This window comes from Channa argus, chromosome 5 (assembly GCF_033026475.1).
Source record: "Channa argus isolate prfri chromosome 5, Channa argus male v1.0, whole genome shotgun sequence".
In the NCBI taxonomy this organism is placed as follows: domain Eukaryota; kingdom Metazoa; phylum Chordata; class Actinopteri; order Anabantiformes; family Channidae; genus Channa; species Channa argus.
Window position 1 is genome coordinate 29,396,512 of NC_090201.1, and position 24,089 is coordinate 29,420,600.

Below are 24,089 nucleotides of genomic sequence, written 5' to 3' on the forward strand. Positions count from 1 at the left end.
AGCCAAAGGAGAGAAGCTAGTAAAATGATCTCTCTTGCTAGTTCCCGTCAGCACTCTTGCTGCAGTATTTTGGACTAATTGCAGGCTCTTTAGGGAGTTACTGGGGCATCCTGAAAGTAGGGAATTACAGTAGTCCAACCTAGAAGTAAAAAAAAGCATGGACCAGTTTTTCAGCATCACTTTGAGACAGGATGCTGCTAATTTTGGCAATGTTCCGTAGGTGGAAGAAGGCTGTTCTAGAGATTTGTTTTATATGTGAGGTAAAGGACAAATCCTGGTCAAAAATAACTCCAAGATTCCTTGCAGTAGTACTGGAGGCCAGACTTATGCCATCTAGAGTAACAATATGGTTGGACATCATATTTCTGAGATTTTTGGGCCTAAATACTATGACTTCAGTTTTGTTTGAGTTTAGAAGTAAAAGACTGTGGGACATCCAGGCCTTTATGTCTTGTAGGCATGCAGTGGAAATTTATGGAGTGTTGCCTAAAGGAGACATATATAAAATAAAAAGTATTGGTCCTAACACAGAACCTTGTGGAATTCCATAGGTAACATTTGTGTGCATGGAGGATTCATCATTAACATGAACAAATTGAAATCTATCAGATAGACAAGATTTAAACCAACCTAGTACAGTTCCTTTAATCCCAATTTCATGTTCCAGTCTCTGTAATAAAATGTTGTGATCAATGGTATCGAATGAAGCGCTAAGATCTAAAAGAACAAGTATAGAGACTAGTCCATTATCTGAGGCCAAGAGAAGATCGTTGGTGGTTTTTACCATTGCTGTTTCTGTACTATGATGAACTTTAAATCCTGACTGAAAGTCTTCATACAAACTATTCCTGTAAAGGTGGTCACATAATTTTTTTGTGACTACTTTTTCAAGGATTTTAGAAATAAAGGGGTACTTAGATATTGGTCTGTAATTGGCTAAAACACCTGGGTTAAGACATGTTTTTTTAAGTAGTGGTTTAATTACAGCTGCCTTATAGGCCTGTGGTATATAGCCTGCTTCTAAAGATAGATTGGCGATATCTAATATGAATGTATCTATTAAGGGTAAACCTTCCTTGAGCAGTTTAGTTGGAATAGTGTCTAGCAGACAGGTTGTTGGTTTAGATGAGGTAATAACTGAAGTTAGCTCAGCGAGATATATGGGTAAAAGGCAGTAAAAGAGTGGTTGGGACCTTATTGATGATTCTAGCAATTTTGTACGCGAAGCTCTATCTGTAATATTTGGGGGGAGGAGCTGGTGAATTCTTTCTCTAATGGTTAAAATTTTTTTCATAAAGAAAATCATTGGTGCTTAGAGGTGTCCTCTTAGGACCTGTCTTCCACATGCGTATCACATTTTGGGTTGTATTTCCATAGTGGTTAAAATTGCAGGTTGTCAAGTTGTACGACAACAAACCAGTACTGATGATGTCTGTTGTTCATAGTATACAGCCTAGGTGTGTACATGTTCCTAAAGAAAAGGGCATTGTCAGTTTTTCATGCAAAATGCTTTGAATGTTGAATATTTTGTTGGCATATGTCTGGAAATAAAGAGTTTGCACTGAATTACACAAAGACTTTTTTTTTCACATATGTGGACTTCATTTTTCTCTAAAACTACATCGTTTCAAAAGGTGATGCTTAGTTTTTATACTTATGAAGTTCCAGTAAGCCCAAATAGCAAAGACAAATAGTAAATGCATATCAAATTAGAGCAACTTAGAGGGTATGGGAATACTTGGCTCAACAGAACTATGGCTCTTAGTCAGCCTGGCTACAGTGCTGAACAGAAACTTGGGGTTGTTCTTGTTTTCTTCTATTAATGATGAATAATATGCTGTTCTGGCATCACAGAGAGCTTTTTGTACATTTTTAAACTAAATGAGGTTCTTATAAATTTCTGGAACGCCACTTCCTTTCTAACTTTTGTGTTGCCTGTTTTAAGTTGGGTGTTTGCGAACTATATTATGGAGATCGCCTCTTCTGGTTTACTGCCTTCTTTTTCAGAGGGGCAACCCTATCAAGCATTTTTCGTAGTGAGGCTATAGAATTATCAACAAGATAATCAAATTGTGGAGGAGTAACATTAAGATGGCTACTTTCCATTGTATTGACATATGGTAAAGTAAATGATAAAAGAATAATTTCTTTAAATTTGTTTACAGATTTTTCACTTAAGCACGTGCTGTAGTGGAATTGGTTTCCAACTGCTGTATAGTCCGTTATTGTAAATTCAAATGTTATTAGAAAATGGTCAGACACAAGAGAGGGGTGAGGAAATATTGTTAGATTATCTGCCTTAATTCCATATGTCAGGACAAGGTCTAAGGTGTGACTAAAACAGTGAGTGTGGTTATTTACATTTTGTGAAAAAAACAACTGAATCTAATAATGAATTAAACGAAGTGCTGAGGCAGTTACTGTCAGCATCTACATGAATTTTAAAGTCACCCACTATTATGACTTTATCTGTACTAAGCACTAAATCAGATAGAAAATAAGAAAAATCACGATAACAAATAAAAGGGGTTTTTGAGTTTTCCAGTTTGCGTGATAAAGGTTAAGAGTAAGGCTCTATAATGAGTTATAACTCTGTTTAGGTCTAGGGTTTATTGATAAGCTAGAGTGGAAGATTGCTGCTACTCCTCCACCTCGGCCTGTGCTTCTATGAACATGATAATTTATATGACTTGGGGGAGTTGACTCATTTAAACTGACATAATCTTCCTGCTGCAACCAAGTTTCAGTGAGACAAAATAAATCGAATTGATGATCGCTTATTAAGTCATTTACTATCAGAGATTTAGAAGAGAGAGATCTGATATTTAATAATCCACATTTAATAGTTTCGGGGTTCTGTTCTGTAAGAAGAGTAGTCTTAACGTTTATTAGGTTATCATCATTAACTCCTCTTGTTGTCGTTTTTAGTTTATGTAATTTAGTTGGTCAGGGAACAGACACTCTATAGGTATTTGGGAGTTGTTGGGGGGTTGCAGCAGTGGTGGCCAGAGGTTTAGAGACAAGAGCTTGCAAGCTTTGATGTTCAGTTTCCGAGACCAGCAGAACTGAACCTGTTGTCCCTCCGTTGTTTGACCTGAACCTCAGATGATCCAGTGAAGCTCCCCTGGGGCCCTTCCGTAACTGTGATCAGGACGTGCCTCAAAAACAAAGGAGCCCTCACAATGAATTTTCCCCAAATAAATAATATTTAACATGATTTGTCAGATAGACTTCAGAATTATCTTTGAAAATTGTAGTTTGTTCTCCATCAATTACATTGTCAAAGTACCATAGAGAAACCATTTATTAGCCTGTGAACAGAAGGAGTAACATGGACCATCCTTTGGAGAAGACTTAAAAAAAATTATCCTATCCTTTAAGATGTCGACCAAGAGCTGCAGCATCCCAGATTGGAATCTGGTGGGGGGGTATTTTCCCCTTGTTTCTTGTCACCTCTCCACTGAAAAAAATAAAGGCACAAAACACTCTCATGTTATTTTAAACTACTGGGAATTCCTCCTCCCTGCTCTTCATTTTGCCTAAATTAAATTTCTTTTATAAGCACTTACTCTGAGTGTGACAAAAAAAATTTTTCAGTTCAGTGATTTTGTTGCCTTTGAACTTGAATCTCCACACATTTCCACACTCCGTCCTGTGTCTCTCTAGACAATCATGGTGAAGGAGAGACTGCCCAGCTGGGGCCACCTGGACTCTGACGAGGGCCTCGTCCACATAAACGTTGGCGGCCTGAAGAGGAGCCTCTGCTGCAGCACGCTGAAGAAATTCCCAGATACCAGACTGGGAAAACTGCTGGCATGTGATTCAGAGGAAGATATACTGCAGGTGAGGCAAGTGGATGGAAGCTGGTGGTTGTGAGTGTGAATAGGTGAATAAGAAGCAGTGTAAAGCCAGTTCAGTGCTTTCTAAGAATTTGTGCTTGTGCATAGAATGGTGTGGACTCGTGCGGTAAGTGTATTGTGTCACTTCCTGTTTCTGCACTCTCTTGGTTTTCTAACGAAGGGGTTTTTTACTGATCAATTGCAGTTCTTATTTTATTTAAATAAGAGACTTTTCTAGACAAGGATTAATACTTGAGACGTGACATATGCTTGCATTACACAAGCACCTGCTCCTGTAAAACATAACTAGCTAACATTAACTAAATCTAAATTTTACCTGTCTTAGCTTCACTAGCTTAGCAGTTATCCATTAGCAATGGCTTCTCTGTCTCCCTCTGTCTCTCCTTCCCTCACTTGCTAAGTGTGTCTCATGTTCAGTTTTTTCTCTGCCTCCTTTAGTGATAAAGGTGTAGGTAACAAGTGTAAGGCTTTTGCAGCTTTGGAGGCGAGGCTCAATGAATTGGAAGAGTGGCTCTACACCACGAAAAATAATCCAGCCAGTCCAGCTATGTGACGTAAGAGATCGTAAGAGATCTAATGCTAAACAGAAGCCCGAGGTTCACCACCAGTCGGTTCACTTTTCTTATCAATTTTACCTGCTCAGCGACACACATACTGAGAAACCAACTCTGGTCATTGGCAGCTCTATAGTCAGAAATGTGAGTTAGAGACTCCAGAAGCCATAGTCAAATTACTTCCTGGGGCCAGAGCAGGCGACGTTGGATCATGTTTAAAACTCCTTGCTAAAGATAAATGGTAATACAATAAGATTATTATTCACATGGGAGTTAATGATGCCCAATTAGGCAACTCTGAGGTCACTAAAGTGAACGTCGAATTGGTGTCAGTTTCAATGAGTCAACTCCCCCAAGTCATATTAATTATCATGTTCCTAGAAGCACAGGCCGAGGTGGAGGAGTTGCAGCAATCTTCCATTCTAGCTTATCAATAAACCCTAGACCTAAACATAGTTATAACTCATTTGAGAGCCTTACTCTTAGCCTTTCACACCCAAACTGGAAAACTCAAAAACCACTATTATTTGTTATTGTGTACCGTCCTCCAGTCCCTTACTCAGAGTTTTTGATTGAATTTTCTGATTTTCTATCTGATGTAGTGCTTAGTACAGATTAAGTATTATAGTGGGTGACTTTAACATTCATGTAGATGCTGAAAGTAACTGTCTGAGCACTGCATTTAATTCATTATTAGATTCAATTGTTTTTTCCCAAAATGTAAATAAACCCACTCACTGTTTTAGTCACACGTTAGACCTTGTCCTTACGTATGGAATTGAAATGGATAAATTAACCATATTTCCTCACAACTCTCTTCTGTCTGACCATTTTTTAATAACATTTGAATTTACAATAACGGACTATACAGCAGTTAGGGAAAAATTCCACTATAGCAGATGCTTAAGTGAAAAAGCTGTCAACAAATTTAAAGAAATTATTTCTTCATCATTTGCTTCACCATATGTTAATACAATGGAAAGTAGTCTCCTTAATGTTACTCCTGCACAAGTAGATTATCTTGTTGACAATTCTGCAGCCTAACTACGTACAATACTCGATAGTGTTGCCCCTCTAAAAAACACGCAACTTAAAACAGGAAACACGAAAGTTGGAAAGGAACTGGCGTTCCAGAAAGTTAGAAGAATCTCAAACCGCGCAGAAACAGGAACCGGGGAAGAGGGAGAATTACCTGAACCAGGAATAAGGGCAGGCCCTGAAGGACCCTAAACATGGACAGGTGAGGGGATCTGGGCAAGTGGAGGCTGCTTCCCCCCCTAGTGTGGCCCGGAGGTTCCTTAGCCTGGCGAAATACCTGATACCAGCCTCCGTGTCCTGTAGCCAAGACCGGGACTGAATAAGGTCCTCCATACGCTGAACTATAGCACAGCTGGCAGCAGGGTCATGGAGGGAAGCCTCCAGCTTGGCATAGAGAGCTGTCAGTAGATCATCGATGATCTTGAATTGAGCCCTTTCGCTAGCTTCCTGAGCCGATATAGCCGGAGTGCTAGATTCCGAGGTGGTGCTGCAGAGGGTTTCTTGGCTGGGGGGTCCGGAGGGGCTGGAGAGGCTGGTCCTACGATGTCTGGTTGAGCGTTTCCTATGCAGGGAGGATCTAGCTACCTGTGGCTCTGTGGCAAACTGGTCGGTGACACTCAAGACTGAGTGAGGGAGAGTGTTGACCTGACATGAAGCTAGCCCAGAAACAGGGGTCGACATCGCAGGTGTCAGAGGAGTGGGTTCTCCAGAAAACAGAACAGGGACATTTACATTTAGTCATTTAGCAGACGCTTTTATCCAAAGCGACTTACAAGTGAGGTACAAGGCAAGCAAAAATCTAAGTCAAGGAGAAAACATCAAAGCAAAGTCCTATCAGAAAAGTGTTCAGTTAATGAGATACAAGTGCAAGAGAGCAGAAAGTTGGTTTTTTTTGTTTGTTTGTTTGTTTTTATTAAAGATTTAAGTGCATAGGAAGATGCGGAAGAGTTCAGTTTTCAGCAGTTTTTTGAATATTGGGAGAGAATCAGCTGAGCGTGCAGCGTTGGGTAGCTCGTTCCACCATCGTGGGATCATTGCGCTGAACAGTTTTGCTTGGTGTCTTCTATGCGGTGCTGGGACCACCAGACGTCGTTCGTTGGCAGACCGCAGCGGGCGAGAAGGATTGTAGACTTGAATGAGTGAGTTAAGGTAAGCGGGAGCTGTCGAGTTAACAACCCTGTAAGCAAGAGACAGAGCTTTGAACCTGATGCGAGCAGCAACAGGAAGCCAGTGTAGAGATCTAAAAAGTGGTGTGACATGGGTCTTTTTTGGCGGATTAAAAATTAGGCGAGCTGCCGCATTTTGGATCATCTGCAAGGGTTTGATTGTGGATATCGGTAACCCCATCAACAAAGCGTTGCAGTAATCAAGACGAGATGTGACCAGCGCCTGTACAATGAGTTGGGTTGTATATTCCGTGATGTGGGGTCTGATCTTCCTGATGTTGTAAAGAACAAATCTGCAAGCCCTAGAGACTGAGGAGATGTGGTCCTTAAAGCTCAGTTGGTCGTCCCAGATTTTTGGCCGAATTAGTGGGGACAATCACTGTAGATCCAATGTTGATGCTGAAGTTGTGTTGCATCAAAGGTCTGGCTGGGAAGACAAGGACTTCGGTCTTAGAGAGGGTGAGTTGAAGGTGTCTCTCACTCATCCAGGCTGAGATGTCTGAGAGACAGGCAGAAATACGCGATGAGACAGTGGAGTCGTCCGGTGGAAAGGACAGGAAGAGCTGTGTGTCATCAGCGTAGCAGTGATAGGAAAGACCATGTGAGTGAATGATGGCACCTAGGGATGAAGTATAGATAGAAGAGGAGAGGACCAAGAACTGAGCCCTGCGGCACACCGGTAGAGAAGCTATGAGAGTTAGAAAGATGCCCCCTCCGGGATACCTTGAAGCTTCGTCCTGATAGGTAAGAACAAAGCCAGTCTAGAGCTGATCCAGAGATGCCCAAGTCAGAGAGTGTGGACAAGAGTATCTGATGATTTACAGTGTCAAAGGCTGATGATAGATCAAGTAGAATTAAGACAGATGATTGACCTGTGGCTTTTGCAGCTCGAAGATATTCCACAACAGTCAGGAGTGCCGTTTCCGTGGAATGACCCCTCTTGAAGCCAGACTGGTTGACATCGAGGAGGTTATTCTTGGAAAGGACATCTGAGAGTTGGTTGAAGACAGCTCGTTCCATAGTCTTGGCCAGAAAAGGAAGGAGGGAGACAGGTCTGTAGTTCTCCACTACAGAGGGATCAAGAAAAGGCTTCTTGAGCAGTGGGGTAATCAAGGCCTGCTTGAAAGAGGTTGGAAAAGTCCCTGTTTTGAGAGATGTGTTGATGACTTGTGTAATAGCTGGCATGAGTGCAGGTGCAACTGCTTGAAGAAGAGTTGAAGGGATTGGATCCAGAGTGCAGGTGGTTAGATGATTAGAGAGGAGGAGGGTGGATACGTCATCCTCAGTCAGAATTGCAAATGATGAAAGCAGTGCAGTGTTGGAAGAGGTTAGATGGATGTCATCATCTGGAGGAGAGAACTGTGAGCTGATGGCTGCCACCTTGTTGGTAAAAAAGTTGGCAAAGTTGTCAGCAGTGAGAGAGGTAGATGGCGGTGGTGAAGGTGGGTAGATGAGTGATTTAAAAGTGGAGAACAGCTTTCTGGTGTCCGTGGTGTTGCTGAGCTTCTCCTGGTAGTAGTTGATCTTTGCCCTGGTGACACTGTGAGAAAAAGGTCCAAGGAGATTCTGATACTCAGCAAGGGCAGATGGAGTCTTGGATTTGCGCCACTTCCTCTCAGCACTCCTGAGCGTGGTGCGTTGTTCACGGATCCCATCAGTGAGCCACGGATTAGAAGGTGAGAGAGGGGCAGGTCTCGAAGACATAGGACAGAGACAATCCAGACATGATGAAAGTGTATTGCAAAGACTGTCTGTGGCTGCATCTGCATCGCAGATGGAGAGGTCCTGTGTTGGGGGCGGAGTTGCGGAGACCAGCGAGGAGAATCGATCCGGGTTGAGAGACCTGAGGTTGCGCCGGAATGTTACAAGTGTGGGAGGAGATTGCGAAGGTCTCGGGATAAGGACTGTGAGTTGAATGAAGAAATGATCCGATACATGCAGAGGAGTGACCAAGATGTTGTCTGTGGTGCAGTTCCGGGTGAGGATGAGGTCGAGGTTGTTGCTAGCTTTGTGGGTCGGAGGAGTGGAGACCAGACTCAGGTCAAATGTGTTTACAAGAGCAAACACATCAGCCGCCTGTGGTTTCTCTGGATGAATGTTCAGGTCTCCCATGACGATGAGAGGAGTGCCATCTTCTGGGAAGTGGGACAGCAACATGTCGAGTTCATCGCAGAAGTTCCCCAGCTGGCCCGGTGGTCGATATATCACAATCACCATGACTGCAATCGGTGCTGTAATCCTAACGGCATGGTATTCCAGAGAAGACAGATTGCTGAGTGGTGCTGTCGAGGAAAACTTCCAGGTGTCATTGATGAGGAGTCCAGTCCCACCCCCCCGGCCTGATGAGCGAGGAGTGTGAGAATGAAAAATTGGTGGAGAGTGCAGCTGGGGTGGCTGTGTTCTGTGGCATGATCCAGGTTTCTGTAAGTGCAAGCAGGTGAACAGCTGAGTGTGTAGCAAAAGCTGGAATGAAGTTGGCCTTGTTCACTGCAGACTGGCAGTTCCACAGGGCAAGAGAAAAAGAGGCTGGTGGCAAAGTGGTCTGGGTGAGAGTGCGCAGGTGAGAAACATGTCGTCCGCTAGTAGGGCGCCATGTCCTACGTCTGCGAAGGAGAACAGGGATCTGCTGAAAACACATAGTAAAACAAAGAAAAGGCTTTTCGGAGTAGAAAGGGTTAATGTAGAGCAAAGTAGAGAAATAGAAGTAGAAGAAGTTTGAAATAAACTACCTAGTGTCCTCGTTCGGTGGACTCGCGCAGGTACACTCGCTTGTCTTTACACCGTCGGTCTTCACACAAGGAGGGCTGAACAAGGGCTGACGCTTACGCTGACGCTCCAGCCCAACAGGTGCCTTAAATATGGTCTTAATTGGCTACAGCCGAAACCGCCCCCTCGTTGAAACCAACCTACCTCTTGTGCCTTTGTTAGGTCAAAGGTGTGAACGCTTGGTGATTACTAAGCTGAAACTACCACCAACAACAGACCAAATATCCACTTCACCAGAAGAGCAAAACTTTCTACCTACAGTTCTTAACTATTACAAACAACCAGACTAAATCAGCAGACTCAAGAAAAATGACTCAGCTACCTCTGAAACCAACAAACTAATTTCAAACAGTACTTACTAGTTGAGTATATCTCCTGTCCTAGCTTGGTGCTTGTCAGATGGGCAGCGGGCAGGCGGAGCTGAGGCAGACTCAGGGGGGTTGTCAGGGGAAGAGGGAGCATCAGCCGACCCAGAAATACCCTCTGGAATAGAGGCAGACTGAGGGCAGTCAGGGACAAGCAATTTGGTCTGAGGTTTGGACCTTCTACGTCGTGGGCCAACGCCCGGAGGACAGATTGCCAGACGGGTCCCTAAATACCCGGTCACGACCCGGGTCTGGCTCTGTGTCTGGGGTCTTTGCCCCAAGAAAGACATAAATGCCCTCGTGGCATCCATGGCGGGAAAAGGAAAAGGAAAAGAAAGAAAACCACTCTCACATCTCTGGGTCCTAGTCTGGCCAGATCCTACTGTCATGCTTCTGTTTTAAGGGTGGACCCAAGTGAAGAGACGGCAAAGGGGGAGGGAGCTGATTGACAGGTTTTATTGAAAAAAGGCTAAGGGATTAACATAAACTCGCTTCTGAGAGGACAACACAAAAGAAAACAAGCCAGGTATCAAACATGAAACACGAGGTTAACTAAACTGAATCATGAAACGAACCAAAACTTCGGACAGGGATCTGAAACCTATAATAAATGGATAAACAGGGAAAACTTAAAGAAACTAACAAACAGGTAAACGCCAAATAAATTACACTGATGAGAAACATAAACCACTAAAACAGAATGAACGCATGACAAAGTAAACTTATAAACGGGAGCACAGAAACTAATACAGGAACTCAGGGGAGGCAGACATGAACAAATAGAACGCAAAGCACTGGCAAATAGAAAAACACAGAAGCATACCTAATATCCGAAATAACCAAGGCCAAACAAGTGGAAATTAACAAGGGGTTAGAGCAAATCACAGAAAGAAACAGAAAGCAAACCTCAGACCAAAAATGACACATAAGCAGAGTCCAGAATTAAAGGATCCATGAAGCCATGAAGGTCCAGAAAACACAAAGTCAGGTACTTCTTTCCAAAAGTCCAGAGTCTACTATAGGGTGGGTGAGGGTAACAACAATGATGACCACATTAACAATGACAAGGATCTGGCAGGGGAGTGAAGGGAAGACTGAACTTAAATAGAGGGGGGAACAGGTGCAAACAATGAGGGACAACGAGGGTAAAGCTGGGTAAACAGAACCAGGGACAGGAAGTAAGGAGAAGGGGCCACAAAATAAAAGTCCAGGAACAGGAAGTGCAACAGATCCTGACAGTTTTTGCTGTTTTTAAAGTGCTTTATAAATAAAGTAGGCTTGTCAATCTCCCCTTTATTTCTAAAATCCTTGAAAAAGTAGTTGCAAAACAACTATGCGACTACCTGTACAGGAATAATTTGATGGAAGACTTTCAGTCAGGATTAAGAGTTCATCATAGTAAAGAAACAGCACTGGTAAAAATCACCAACGATTTCCTCTTGGCCTCAGATAATGGGCATTTGATACCATTGATCACAACATTTTATTACAGAGACTGGAACATAAAATTGGGATTGAAGGAACGGCACTAGGTTGGTTTAAATCTTATCTATCTGATAGATTTCAATTTCTTAATGTTAATGATGAATCCTCCATGCACACAAAGGTTAGTAATGAAGTTCCACAAGGCTCTATGTTAGGACCAATATTTTTTACTTTACATACTTTTCATATCTCTCCTTTAGGCAACATTATTAGAAAACACATATTTTTACTTTTACAAAACTGAAGTCATATTATTTGGGCCCACAAATCTCAGAAATATGATGTCCAACAATATTGTTATTGTAGATGGCATAAGTCTGGCCTCCAGTACTACTGCAAGGAACCTTGGAGTTATTTTTGACCAGGATTTGTCCTTTACCTCACATATAAAACAAATCTCTAGAATAGCCTTCTTCCACCTACAGAACATTGCCAAAATTAGGAGCATCCTGTCTCAAAGTGATGCCGAAAAACTATTCCATGCATTTGTTACTTCTAGGTTGTAATACTGTAATTCAATACTTTCAGGATGAACCAGTAACACCCTAAATAACCTGCAATTAATCCAAAATGCTGCAGAAAGAGTGCTGACTGGAACTAGCAAGAGAGATCAAAATTTTCACCTTCATTAGCTTCTCTCCATTGGCTTCCCATTAAATCTAGAATAGAATTTAAAACCCTGCTTCTTACATATAAAGCTCTGAATGGTCAGGCTCCATCATATATAGAAAATCTCATAGCACCATATCATCCCAGTAGACCACTTCGCTCTCAGAATGCAGGCCTACTTCCCAGAATTTCATGGACTGTGCTTTCCTCCTCTTGTCTTTCTCTCCTTTTGTTGTTGCTTTTGTTGATCTTTTTCTTTTCTCTTTTCATTTTCCATTCATCCTTACAGCTCACGGCAGATGGGTGCCCACCCTGAGCTGGGTTCTGCTGCAGGTTTCTCCCGTTAAAAGGAGTTTGTCCTCTCCACTGTTGCCTAGGGCTTGCTCAAGGGGGAATTGTTGGGTTCTCTCTATACATCGTTATAGTCTTGACTTTATTCTATGAAGTGCCTGGAGATAACTTTGTTGTGAATTGGCGCTATATAAATAAAGTTTAATTGAATCTCAGGAAAATTTATAAGTGCATTTACTATTCGCAGACCATCTGGGCAACTATGGCGCAGGAAGGTAGAGTGGTTGTCCACAAATCTCACAGTTGTTAGTTCAATCCCCGGCTCCTCTGGTCACATGTCAAAGTGTCCTTGAGCAAGACACTGAACCCCAACTTAGTTGCTCCTGGTGAGTGTTGGCCAGCTGCATAGCAGCTCCCCCACCGGTGTGTGAATGGGTGAATAAGCAGTGTAAAGCACTTTGACTGCTGATAGGTAGAAAAGTGCTATATAAGTGACCATTTACCATCATTTTGTATTAACATTTTTTTCTGGCCACAACATTACCCTCTGCTACTCGCCAAACACCGCCCTTCCCTCTCCCTCTGTTACGCTGAAAATGCCTTTGTCTCCTATAGGCTGAATAATTGCAATGCACTACTCATTGGGATCTCTGGTAGGAGCCTTCAAAACCTCCGTTACATTCAAAACAGTGCTGCCAGGATCCTTATGAGGCTCCGGAAATATGAGCACATCACTCCTGTCCTCCAGACACTTCACTGGCACCCCATCCACCTCCATATTGAATACAAACTCTGTCTATTTACCCACCAGTGCATCCATGGAAATGCCCAACAATATCTTAAAACACTCCTCACACCACAATTTACAAAAAGACACCTTGGCTGTACAAATACTTATAAGCTCTTCCCCTCCAGGACCAAACTTCACACACTGGGGGAATGAGCTTTCTCAGCAGCCGCTCCACAGCTCTGGAGCGCACTGCCTGAGAACCTGAGGGCACCACAGTCTGTGCACTGTTTCAAAAAACATTTAAAGACTTTCTGTTCAGAAAAGCATATTAATATGATTGTTACTTTTTTATATTTTATGTATTTGTTTTTTAGTTGTATATATATATATATATATATATGGATTATATGTTTTTTGTTTTATTTTTGCTTTTAATCTGCTTGATTTGCCTACAAATGTAAAGTGCTTTATAATAAAATCACTTATTATTATTACTTTAATTATTATTATTATAAAATGGCATATTACATCTGAAATTATTAGAAAGGGTTAAAATATTTTTCCTCTTTAAATCATTCATCTGTCCTACCTTTCTTTTCCTTTGCCCTCCCCTCCTCTCCTCCTATATCCTGTAGGTGTGTGACGACTACGATGTGCAGCAGAAGGAGTTTTATTTTGATAGGAATCCTAGTCTCTTTCCTTATGTGCTCCACTTTTACCAGACGGGCAAACTTCACATCATGGAGGAGCTGTGTGTCTTCTCCTTCAGGTCCGTCCATGTTCTCTGCGCTTGCTGTCTAAAGTTTGACACAGTTTGTCAGTTTCCCTGGGTAAGGAAATTTGAGTCGGTAGAGATGTTTGTGAGCAACATATGGAATTTTAGCTGCAAAGCTACACGAACATAAAAAGTCTCTAACATCTTGTTAGAAACCAGCTCATATCTCGTTTTCTGCTTCAATAGCCATTCAGTGTATTTCTATTTAACACAAAATGTCCAAAAAGTTCCAGAAAATGACTAAAAACTGACATAAAAGGATCAAAAATGGCGCTACAAAATGCGTTTGCTGATCTTCTGTCGTATTTGTCACAAAGTTTCTGCTTGAGAAGCTTCTGTGGTGTTAGTTTGGTTTTATTAGCAACCTCAGGTGTCATCAAATGTACCAGGGTGGAATTATATGAAGAATAACAACTTAAAAATGATCCATGCATAACAGTCTCGTCCTGTTTAAACACAATCAACATGAACCCAGCAATCCCACAGTGTCTGGTTTGATCCCCGGCTCCTGTAGTAACATGTCAAAGTATCACCGACTTGTATATTAAATAATATGAGAGATATAACATATACATTTATATTTAGTCATTTAGCAGAAGCTTTTATCCAAAGAGACTTACAAGTGAGGTACAAGGCAAGCAAAAATCTAAGTAAAGGAGAAAACATCAAAGCAAAGTCCTATCAGAAAAGTGTTCATAGTTCACGAGATGCAAGTGCGAGAAAGAGCTGAAAGGATTTTTTTTGCAGTGCATAGGAAGATGCGGAAGAGTTCTGTTTTCAGCAGTTTTTTGAATATTGGGAGAGAGTCTAGAAGGCAAGCAAAACTAAGAAGTGCATACATTTAAAAAATTGTCTAAAAGGCATGACAATGTCTTGAGTTTCTGATATGAGCGATGATAAGCCACTTCCTAAAACAGGGGGGAAGCAGACTTGTATTCACTTCCATTCACAATAGGATTCTTTTGGTCCATTTTGTCTTTAATTAATGCGGTTGAGCTTTGGGCGGAGCTCACTGTAGACTAATTAATGTGACCTGTGTTTCCTGCACAGTCAGGAGATTGAGTACTGGGGCATCAATGAGTTCTTCCTGGACAGCTGCTGCAGTTATCGCTACCATGACCGCAAACTGGAGAGCAGCAGGCATCACAGCTGGGACGACGAGAGCGACGTCAGCAGCGTGGACACATCTGTGGATGAGATATCGGACTTAAACAGGTAGAAGACATCAGCGCCCTTCCCATCTGTCGTTCAAGGACCACAAGAGACGCTTTGTCTCTTCCTCTTTAGTCATTGACTCGTTGTCTCCCTCCATCCTCACAGAGATATGCAGCATTTCCAGGAAGTACGTTATGGGAACATCCAGAAGTGTCTGTGGTTGACGCTGGAAAACCCAGGATACTCCATTCCCAGCAAGCTCTTTAGCCTGCTCTCCATTGGGGTGGTGCTCACATCCATTGCCACCATGTGTATCAACAGCATCCCAGAGTATCAGGTTGGTACGAGGGAGCTGGAACTGTAGTTTGGATCTGAGGCTATCAAACTGTTTCAAACTATTTTTACTAGAAACTGTAGGACTTAACTTTCAAGAGAAATTTTCATTTCCAAAGTTGATCACAAACAAGTGCCTATAGTTGATTTCTGAGAATCTTCATCAATCATCATCATCAGTTAATTTTTTGTCTTCATTAAAAAGGTAATGCAGTGACTGCTAATTGCCAATATGAGCAGCACTTAGGGTTAGGCATGTTCATTCTTCCTGATGGATGTCAGGAACAACTTTTGATGTATAAAAAGTATCATTTTAAACTTGTATATTCTTTCTCTTTGTATCAGTCTCATTGTTTGTATGTTTTATTGCCCTCTTGTGCTTTATAAATCAAGTTTGATTTGATTGAAATAGGTGACTATTATTCTCCCCCGTTTTCTCTCAGACCTTTGACACTGAAGGTAAGCTGATGGAGGACCCCATCATGCAGGCTCTGGAGGTTTTCTGCACCTGTTGGTTCACCTTTGAGGTGAGAGGATGAGCTCAGACTGTGGTATGTGTTAGAAAATAAAGGAAAACCGTAGAACAAATGCTGTGTTTTTCTCTCTCTGAGGTGGTGACACGGCTGCTGCTCGCACCGAACAGGAACAAGTTCTTCCATCACCCTCTGAACATTATAGACATGGTATCTGTGGTTCCCATCTACATCACCCTGATCTTTGACACGGCTGTGGGGTCGGAGTCTGAACTGGGAGACCTTGGACGACTCGTACAGGTTAGGACTGTCTGAGTATTTACTGTATCTGCAGGTTCAGTCTGTCATCTTTACTTTAACCAAGGAAAACTACCAAAGTCTGAGCTGAGTCTGGTCCAAGTAGAAATCAATGTGGTCAAAATAGAACAGGATCTTTACTGACTTAAGCACTGCATTTGAGTACAATTTTATGGTGTTTCTTCTTCATTTGAGTATTTCCCTTTTCTGCTACTTTATGCCTTGACTAAATAAATATTGTAATTCTACTGCACTACATTTATCTAATAACTTAAGTTTAGAATATTTTTAGAATCAGAAAAATGGATGCTCATCAGACTTTATTAATCCAGCAGTACAGGAAGTAGTACACATTAGATACATTTTATCTCTCTTTGGCTCTCAGTTGAACTTTATTCTGCACAGAAAAATAATTTGAGGAAAACGGATAAGCAGGTAATTTTAATAGTGAGGTCCCAGTATGACTTTTAAACAAACACACCTCATCAAATTCATTACACAGAGAGACTGTTAGCTCACCTGTTTACTGTTTTGGCCCTGATTTCTTACAGTGAAGTCACACCCTGAAGGAAATTTGACTCTGTGTGTAACTGGCAGACACAGTAGAAGCACACTTATTCTCTAAAATTTCAGTGTCGTAACATCCACATTCTTGGCTGCTGATGGTGTACAGACAACAATTAAATTGATTAATTTAACACACCTGAATTGTATAGTCTGAAATCTCTGACAGTTGAGATTTGAGGTGACAGAACATTACCTGGTGTTTTCTTGTCTCAGGTGTTCAGGTTAATGAGGATTTTCAGAGTTCTGAAGTTGGCCCGACACTCAACAGGGCTACGGTCCCTGGGAGCAACACTTCGGGTAAGTTTAGACTGTGTGTGGTCTCTGTCTGCTCCCAACCACAGAATCATGTAACACTGGACTTTTTGACACACTGTGGCATTAACCCACTTTAGAAACCTCCAAAGCAAAATAAAAAATACCATTGATTTTTTTATTTTGTTTGTGACATTTTGGCCTGCTGACCTTTCAGTGGGTTGTTGGATTGTGAGCAGGTGTGTGCTGTTTTTTGAAGATGTGGTATCAATTTTCAGCAATTTGAGGATGTCTGGGGCCTCAGGGCCAAACTGCAGACAGTCTGAGACCAAAGTGACAAAAAGGTTTATTGAAAAAAGCTAATATTGAGCCTTAAAAAACTAGACAGCAGCCAAAACACAATATGTAGTTTTGCTACAGACAGTTGAGTTGAATTTTAAGCTTTGCTCAATGAGGTTTGTTAGTTTTGGTGCCAGTTGTGTCTACAAATGTGCTTATTTGTCATTATTGGCTTCTCAGTATGTTTGAGGACAGGAATTAGACACGAGGTTGCAGAGATGTGAGTCCATAACGTCTAGTTTCAGTGTTTGCTACAAATTAAAGCAGTCTACAATCCTTCCTGCCCACTGCAGTCTCCCAACAAATGACGTCTGGTGGTCCCAGCACCACACAGAAAACACCAAGCAAAACTCTTCACCTCAATGATGCCACGATGTTGGAACGAGCTACCAAACTCTGCACGTTCAGCAAACTAACTCCCAATATTAGAAAAACTACTGAAAACAGAACTCATCCGGATCTTCCTACGCACTTAAATCTATTTTTAAAAAAAAACAAAAAATAACTACTTTTCGTCTCTTTCTCGCATTTGCATCTCGTGAAATGTGAACACTTTTCTGATAGGACTTTGGTTTGTTTTGTCCTTGACTTAGATTCTTGCTTGCCTTGTACCTCACTTGTAAGTCACTTTTGATAAACGCTTCTGCTAAATGACTAAATATAAATGTATATGTTATGACTAAAATGTAAAATGTAAAAATATGGAACTAGTTTCTACAGTAAGAAATAATGCACTATTATGTTTAAGTAAATAATTTCAATGGACTTCCCTTCATGTACATTTTTTTCCAACCCACAACATTGTATCTGTTTCAGGAATCTAAGAAACATAAATCTCTCTTATTTAAATGCTGACATCAAAAATCTCTCCATTGTCCCACAACTCCCCTCAGTCAGTGAACTAGTGGACTACTATAACAATGGCCTCCAGAATATCCTTAAGGCCCATGCTCCTGTCAGATCACAAGTGATCACTTTCTCCAAATCTGCACCATGGGTTACAAGGGAGCTCCGACAGATGAAAACAGCTGGGCGGGCCCTTGAGCTTTGCTTTGTCTCAACCAACTGAACTGTCGATAAAATAGCCTACCGGGAACATCAAAAAACTACACCAAAGCACTTGCCACTGCCAGATCAAAATATTACTCAAGTATAATTAACAACAGCCGTGGCAACTCAAAACAACTCTTTTCTATAATAAATCATCTACTCATACCTCAAACCCACACTGGCAGCAACCACACAGAGGAGCTGTGCAATAGTTTCATTGCACATTTCACCACTAAGGTTGACACCATCCGCTCCTCACTGTCTTTCTCCAACACCCAACCCCCAGACCTGCCCACTTTAAGGCCAAAAGGCTGTCTGTCAAAGTTTTCGGCTACCACAGTGAAAAAAGTTGAGGTTATCATACAGACGATGAAACCCTCAACGTGCACCATGGACCCTTTCCCCACTCCCTTGGTAACAGCTAATGTCTCAAACATAAGCTAACTCATCACTAGCATCGTTAATTACTCCCCCCAGAGTGGCACAGTCCCAACATCATTGAAAACTGCAATAATTACACCACATTTTAAAAACCCTCCCTGGATCCTGAAGTCATGGCAAACTATTGTCCAATGTCCAATCTCCCATTCTTGTAAAAGGTCCTGGAAAAAGCTGTCTCACCCCAGTTTCAGGATCACCTCAGCAGACACAATCTGTTTGAAAAATTTCAATCTGGCTTCCGCCCCTTCCACAGCACAGAGACAGCCATGGTCAGGGTCACCAGTGACCTCCCAATAGCTGCAGACCAGGGCTTCCTATCACTTCTCTTTCTTCTGGATCTCATTGCCGCTGCCACTGGTTTGGGTCCTATCTCAACAATAGAGCTGAGTATGTGGCCCTAGGGGATGCCAAATGTCAGTCTCACTTAGTCATCTGTGAGGTGGCACAGGGGTCTGTCCTTGGGTCAACCCTTTTCAACATCTATATGCTCCCACTGGGCCACATCATTGGCAAGCATGGAGTCTCCTTCCACTGCTATGCTGATGATACTCAGCTCTACGTGAGACTGAGCCCGACCTCACCGACACTTCCATCAACTCTCACCTGCTGCCAGGAGGATATTGAGGCGTGGATGACAGAGCTTCCTTCAGCTGAACAGCACCAAAACCGAAGCCCTTCTAGTTGGCACCACCCATCAGCTTCATTCCTCCCGTAATTGTATTTCCTTTTCTGGCCACACTATTACCCTCTCCAACTCTGTTCTGCTGAAAGCCTGGTCCACGCCCTTGTCTCCTCCAGGCTAGACTACTGCAATGCACTTCTCATTGGGATCTCTGGCAGGAGCCTCCATAGGCTTCAATACATTCAAAACGACGCCGCTAGGATCTTTATGAGGTTGCGGAAACAATCCAAACACTTCACTGTCTCCCAGTCTACTTTTGCATTGAATACAAACTCTTTCTACTTACCAACCTGTGCATCCATGGAAGTGCCCAACAATATCTTAAAGAACTCCTCACATTGGAATCTACAATAAGACGCCTCCATTCTACCAACACTTATCGCCTCTACTCCTCCAGAACCAAACTCCACACAATGGGGGACCAAGCTTTCTCAGTAGCTGCTCCACGGCTCTGGAACGCTCTCCCTGAGAACCTGAAGGCACAACAGACTGTGGACTGTTTCAAAAAACGGTTAAAGACTTTTCTGTTCAGAAAAGGATTGTAAAGTGATCATTACTTTTTCTTTATTATGCTATGTTTTATATGTTTCTATGCTTTACATGTTTATTGTGTTTTATTCTTGGTTTTAATCTGCTTGTGTAGCACTTTGAGATTTGTTAACAAATGTAAAGTGCTTTATAAATAAATTTTTATTATTATTATTATTATTATTATTATTATTATTATTATTATTATTATTATTATTATTATTATAATAAGTAGAAACATTTATATTTCAAGCCACTTTGCTTTTTAACATCTTTCCCTCTTTGGCCCTTTACCTAATAAATCAAAGGTTCCTCTAAAGATTAATCAGCACTTTTTCCTGATACTGATGCCCGATGCATCAATTCAGTTCTTTAAGGTACAAATACATAATTGATACCAGTATATTCAGCACAACATGGATTGATGACATAGATGCAATGACGTCACAGATTAAAATTTTATACGCCCAAGAATAAAAAGAGAAAGTCAAACCTAATGTGGAATATGTGAATATTTTATTAATTTCCCTACAACAAACAACTTTGTGCAAATGTTTACTGTCTTCACATGCACAGCCCTATGATCCCAGGGGGAAAAAAGCAAGACTTTCAGTTATGCTACGGTTTCTGTGGAGTTTATAATTCAAAAACTGTAGGTTTTAATAATAGTCTGTTTACCAGGAAGATGATGAGAAGCACTTGATTCTTTTTTTATTATTAAATATAATATTCAGAAATAGTTCATTAGCTTCAGTTAGCTTCACACTCACTGATAGAGGCTGCTCTTAAATCTAAGCCCCTGAAAATCTTTCTGCATATCCCTGGTCAGAACATGCACACTTCATCATTACAGTTTCCAGTTCCTACAAACTGCTGCACAATCCCACCTGATGTATATTAGTTAACAGGTGCAGAGGCTGGAAGTCTGCAGGTGGAAACAAGTGGACTGCCCTGTTTTTTTTTTGTTGTTGTTGTTGTTGTTTTTAATAATTTCAGCATTTCAGACATTGCCCATCCTACACAGAGACAGTGCCTGCTACAACCTGTGACAGCTGGGAGGGTCTCACCACATCTGCAGAGGGTCCAGAATTCACACAGTTTGTTGATGGAATCATCAAACCAAACAAGGACAAAAAGAAAAAAACATAATGTCACAAAGTGTGTGAAAATACTTGAGCTCTGTCAGTAAAATCAGGTTATTAAATCACAATGTGGTGCTGGTTAAAGCTGCCAGTCTGTGATCAGTACAAACAGTGTAGCTCCTCCCAGGTTCATCTACATTCATTCATTTCATTTTGCCACCAGATGTGAAGTATCAGAGTGCAGCAGACAGAGTGTCATCTATTATAACACAGGGTGGCTCTTTCCACCAGAATGATAAATAACCAGTTATGTGTTTATCACCAGTCTTACATGAGCTGTACTGAACATAGATAAGTTTTTAAAATGCTGCTGGTTTGCAGACTTTGGATGAATCACGTTTACATTTAGACTGAGGCAACATTTAAGTAAATGCTCCTGATCCATGATGGACATCAGGGATGAGACACAGAGAGAATGAGATATTAGTTTAGATCCAAAGCCACAAAGTGTGCTCTGATCCAAATGTGGGCACAGAGACAATAAAAAAAATAGATAAAATTGATTCTGGCACACAGCACAAAAGTTCACAGAGCTTTGAATTTTACTGTCATGCTACAGTTTAGTTTTTTTTTATTGTGCTTAACAGTAGGGTGGATTTTTATTCTAACGTACAATTAAAAGTATATCAATTAATTATTTCATCACCATCACTTTTTGTAGCCTTCCTGCTCAAAACCAATGGAGATTTATAATCATGTGTACAAAGGGCAGGAACAATTCCCGTTTTCTAAAAACTGATTTTTCCACACCAGGTACATTCTTCTGATTGTGTAGTAAAATATTTTACAAAATCATATTCTAAAGCCAAAGTGTAAAGTGATTTGAATTTTCTATTTATTATATGTAGTGTTTCTGGGACAACCATATGTAAAGATACTGAGACAAAGCCGGTTTGCTTCATTCTTAAATCATGCACATGCACACATTAAGTAAGTGTGCATGCACCAGCCCACATACTTACACATGCAGAGCTTCGATGTTGAGGTTGTCTTTGGGAGGCAGAGATTAATATGTTGAGGTTCTCTTTGAGAGTGACGAGGATGGACAGGATAAGGAACGAGTACATCAGAGGGACAGGTCATGTTAGATGTTTTGGAGATAAAGTCAGAGAGGCCAGATTGAGGTTGTTTGGACATGTTCAGAGGAGAGATGGTGAATATATCCGTAAAAGGATGCTGAGGTTGGAGCTGCCAGGCAGGAGGTCTAGAGGAAAACCAAAGAGGAGATTTATGGATGTAGTGAGAGAGGACATGAAGGTATTTGTTGTTAGAGAAGAGGATGCAGAGGATAGAGTTAGATGAAGACATGTGATTTGCTGTAGTGACCCCTGAAACGGAACAGCCGAAAGGAAAAGCACACATACTTACACATACATACTTAAAGACTAAACATACTAGCTTTTTAATACATGACAATATACTCTGTAACTACAGGAGTGACCAGTGACATCATTTAAACTATAAATATAACCTTTAAATTAATAAACTGTTCTAGCTACGGACTCACGAGGAATAAGAACTACTCCACGTTATAAGATTTGACAATTCACATTTTCATAAATATCTAAATATACCTTATATTGAACAACTCGGTAGTGTGTGTGTGGTGTGTGCTGGTATGGAGAGTTCTGGTTAAATTTGAAAATACATCTAAGTTCCTTAAAAAAAAAATTGTTAAAAGCTTTTCCTAAAGGCATACAGTGTCATAATTATAATCATCATCACATCTGGGTCTATGGAAAACATTTTCATTTAAGTTCTTAAGAAAGCAGGTTGGGGCTGGAATTGTATAAAACATGTGGACACTTTAAATTTTTTCTTCCCTATAAAAAGAAAACAAAAGAATAAAACTCACTTATCTGAAATATTTAGTACTAAATGGGGCATCATTTATTAACTAAACACTCAATCCTATTTTTAGCAGTGACTGAACTGACTGAGAACAAATTTTCTTCTTCTCTGGCATCTTTGAAGCATCTTCAGAGAGAGGATGGAAACAAAAAAGCCAGAAGAGCGTATTTTTATTTTCGCGTTGACCCAAATTTTTCTTCAGCCCTGAAGCTTTAAGGCCAACATTTCTTAATGCAATGATCGGGAAAAGAACAGAAAACCAAAGGTGGAGCATTAATTTGAAAAAACACAGACTGAGGCAGGTTAACTATGAGGTGAAGCAAAATACCAGGCAGTCGGTCCAAATAGAAGCAGCCCTAGAACAGGGAGAAAAACCAAGCATTAGTCGAGAAAGCAGAAGAGCTATAGTCCACACTGGGGGTACTAATCACAAACTGGTGTGTATTGTGAGGAAAGAACCAGCCGTCAACATTTACATTTAGTCATTCAGCAGACACTTTTATCCAAAGAGACATTTGAAGTTCCTAACAAACCTTCATCTTATGACTGCAGCACAGTTACCGTGAGGTGGGCATCCTGCTGCTGTACCTGGCTGTTGGAGTGTCCGTCTTCTCTGGAATTGCTTACACCGCTGAATACGAAGAGGTAAAGTGGGATGTTTGGCTGCAGAGGCCTTGCTTGCTCTCTTTAGCTTCTATTTTATGTTTAATGTTGTAAAGCTTTTTTAAGTTCCTAGTTTGGTTTAAGTTTGAGTTATAATTGCAGGGCAAACAAACTCATTTACTAATTGTTTTTGAGTGATATCTGAGTGAATTAAAACATCAAGTACAGTCGCTACAAATGAGGCAATGACACTACTGCCCCAGTGGGAGGCAGTGATTCACAAAAAGTTGCTTAATCTACAGGAAAACCTGTAGACAAGTATTACCATGTACAGAAGGTAAGTATTAACAGGGTCAAAGCACCCTGGTACAATCTATGAACCCAGTGCATGTGACCTTGACCTCTTTCTGCCCTTAGAGTCTCCTGCATGTATGTGCTGAGGACAGGCAGGATTTAAATGCTCATGCAATACAGTGTGAAGTACATTTTTTACACTATGGTGGGACTGATCTGAACACTGGATAATTCCAGCTAATTAACACAAGAATCACTCGTGCATACTAGATAAGGAGAGAGATGGGGGAGATGGAAGAGAAAAATATTGAGTGTATTGTGGTATAGTATAGTATTGTTACAAAAGTGATGCATGTTCATAAATTTTGGAGGGACATTCTTAACAAATTAGAAAGTCATGTAAAACAAATTTTTACCTGTATACAGTAACAATTATTTGATTT

At 41.1% G+C, this 24,089-nt stretch overlaps 1 protein-coding gene across 1 annotated transcript in view; it reads left to right on the top strand.

The window, feature by feature from the left end:
• The window catches only part of si:dkey-43k4.5 (potassium voltage-gated channel subfamily S member 2), a 34,961-nt gene that overhangs the window by 7,690 nt on the left and 3,182 nt on the right, over positions 1 to 24,089 (top strand). Inside the window, exons 2-9 of the mRNA XM_067505935.1 lie at positions 3,667 to 3,843; positions 13,500 to 13,633; positions 14,690 to 14,854; positions 14,960 to 15,131; positions 15,571 to 15,654; positions 15,739 to 15,900; positions 16,678 to 16,761; positions 23,302 to 23,394. Coding sequence (XP_067362036.1) covers positions 3,673 to 3,843; positions 13,500 to 13,633; positions 14,690 to 14,854; positions 14,960 to 15,131; positions 15,571 to 15,654; positions 15,739 to 15,900; positions 16,678 to 16,761; positions 23,302 to 23,394 — 1,065 coding nt within the window. The 5' untranslated portion in view covers positions 3,667 to 3,672. The remainder of the gene's footprint in view (positions 1 to 3,666; positions 3,844 to 13,499; positions 13,634 to 14,689; positions 14,855 to 14,959; positions 15,132 to 15,570; positions 15,655 to 15,738; positions 15,901 to 16,677; positions 16,762 to 23,301; positions 23,395 to 24,089) is intronic.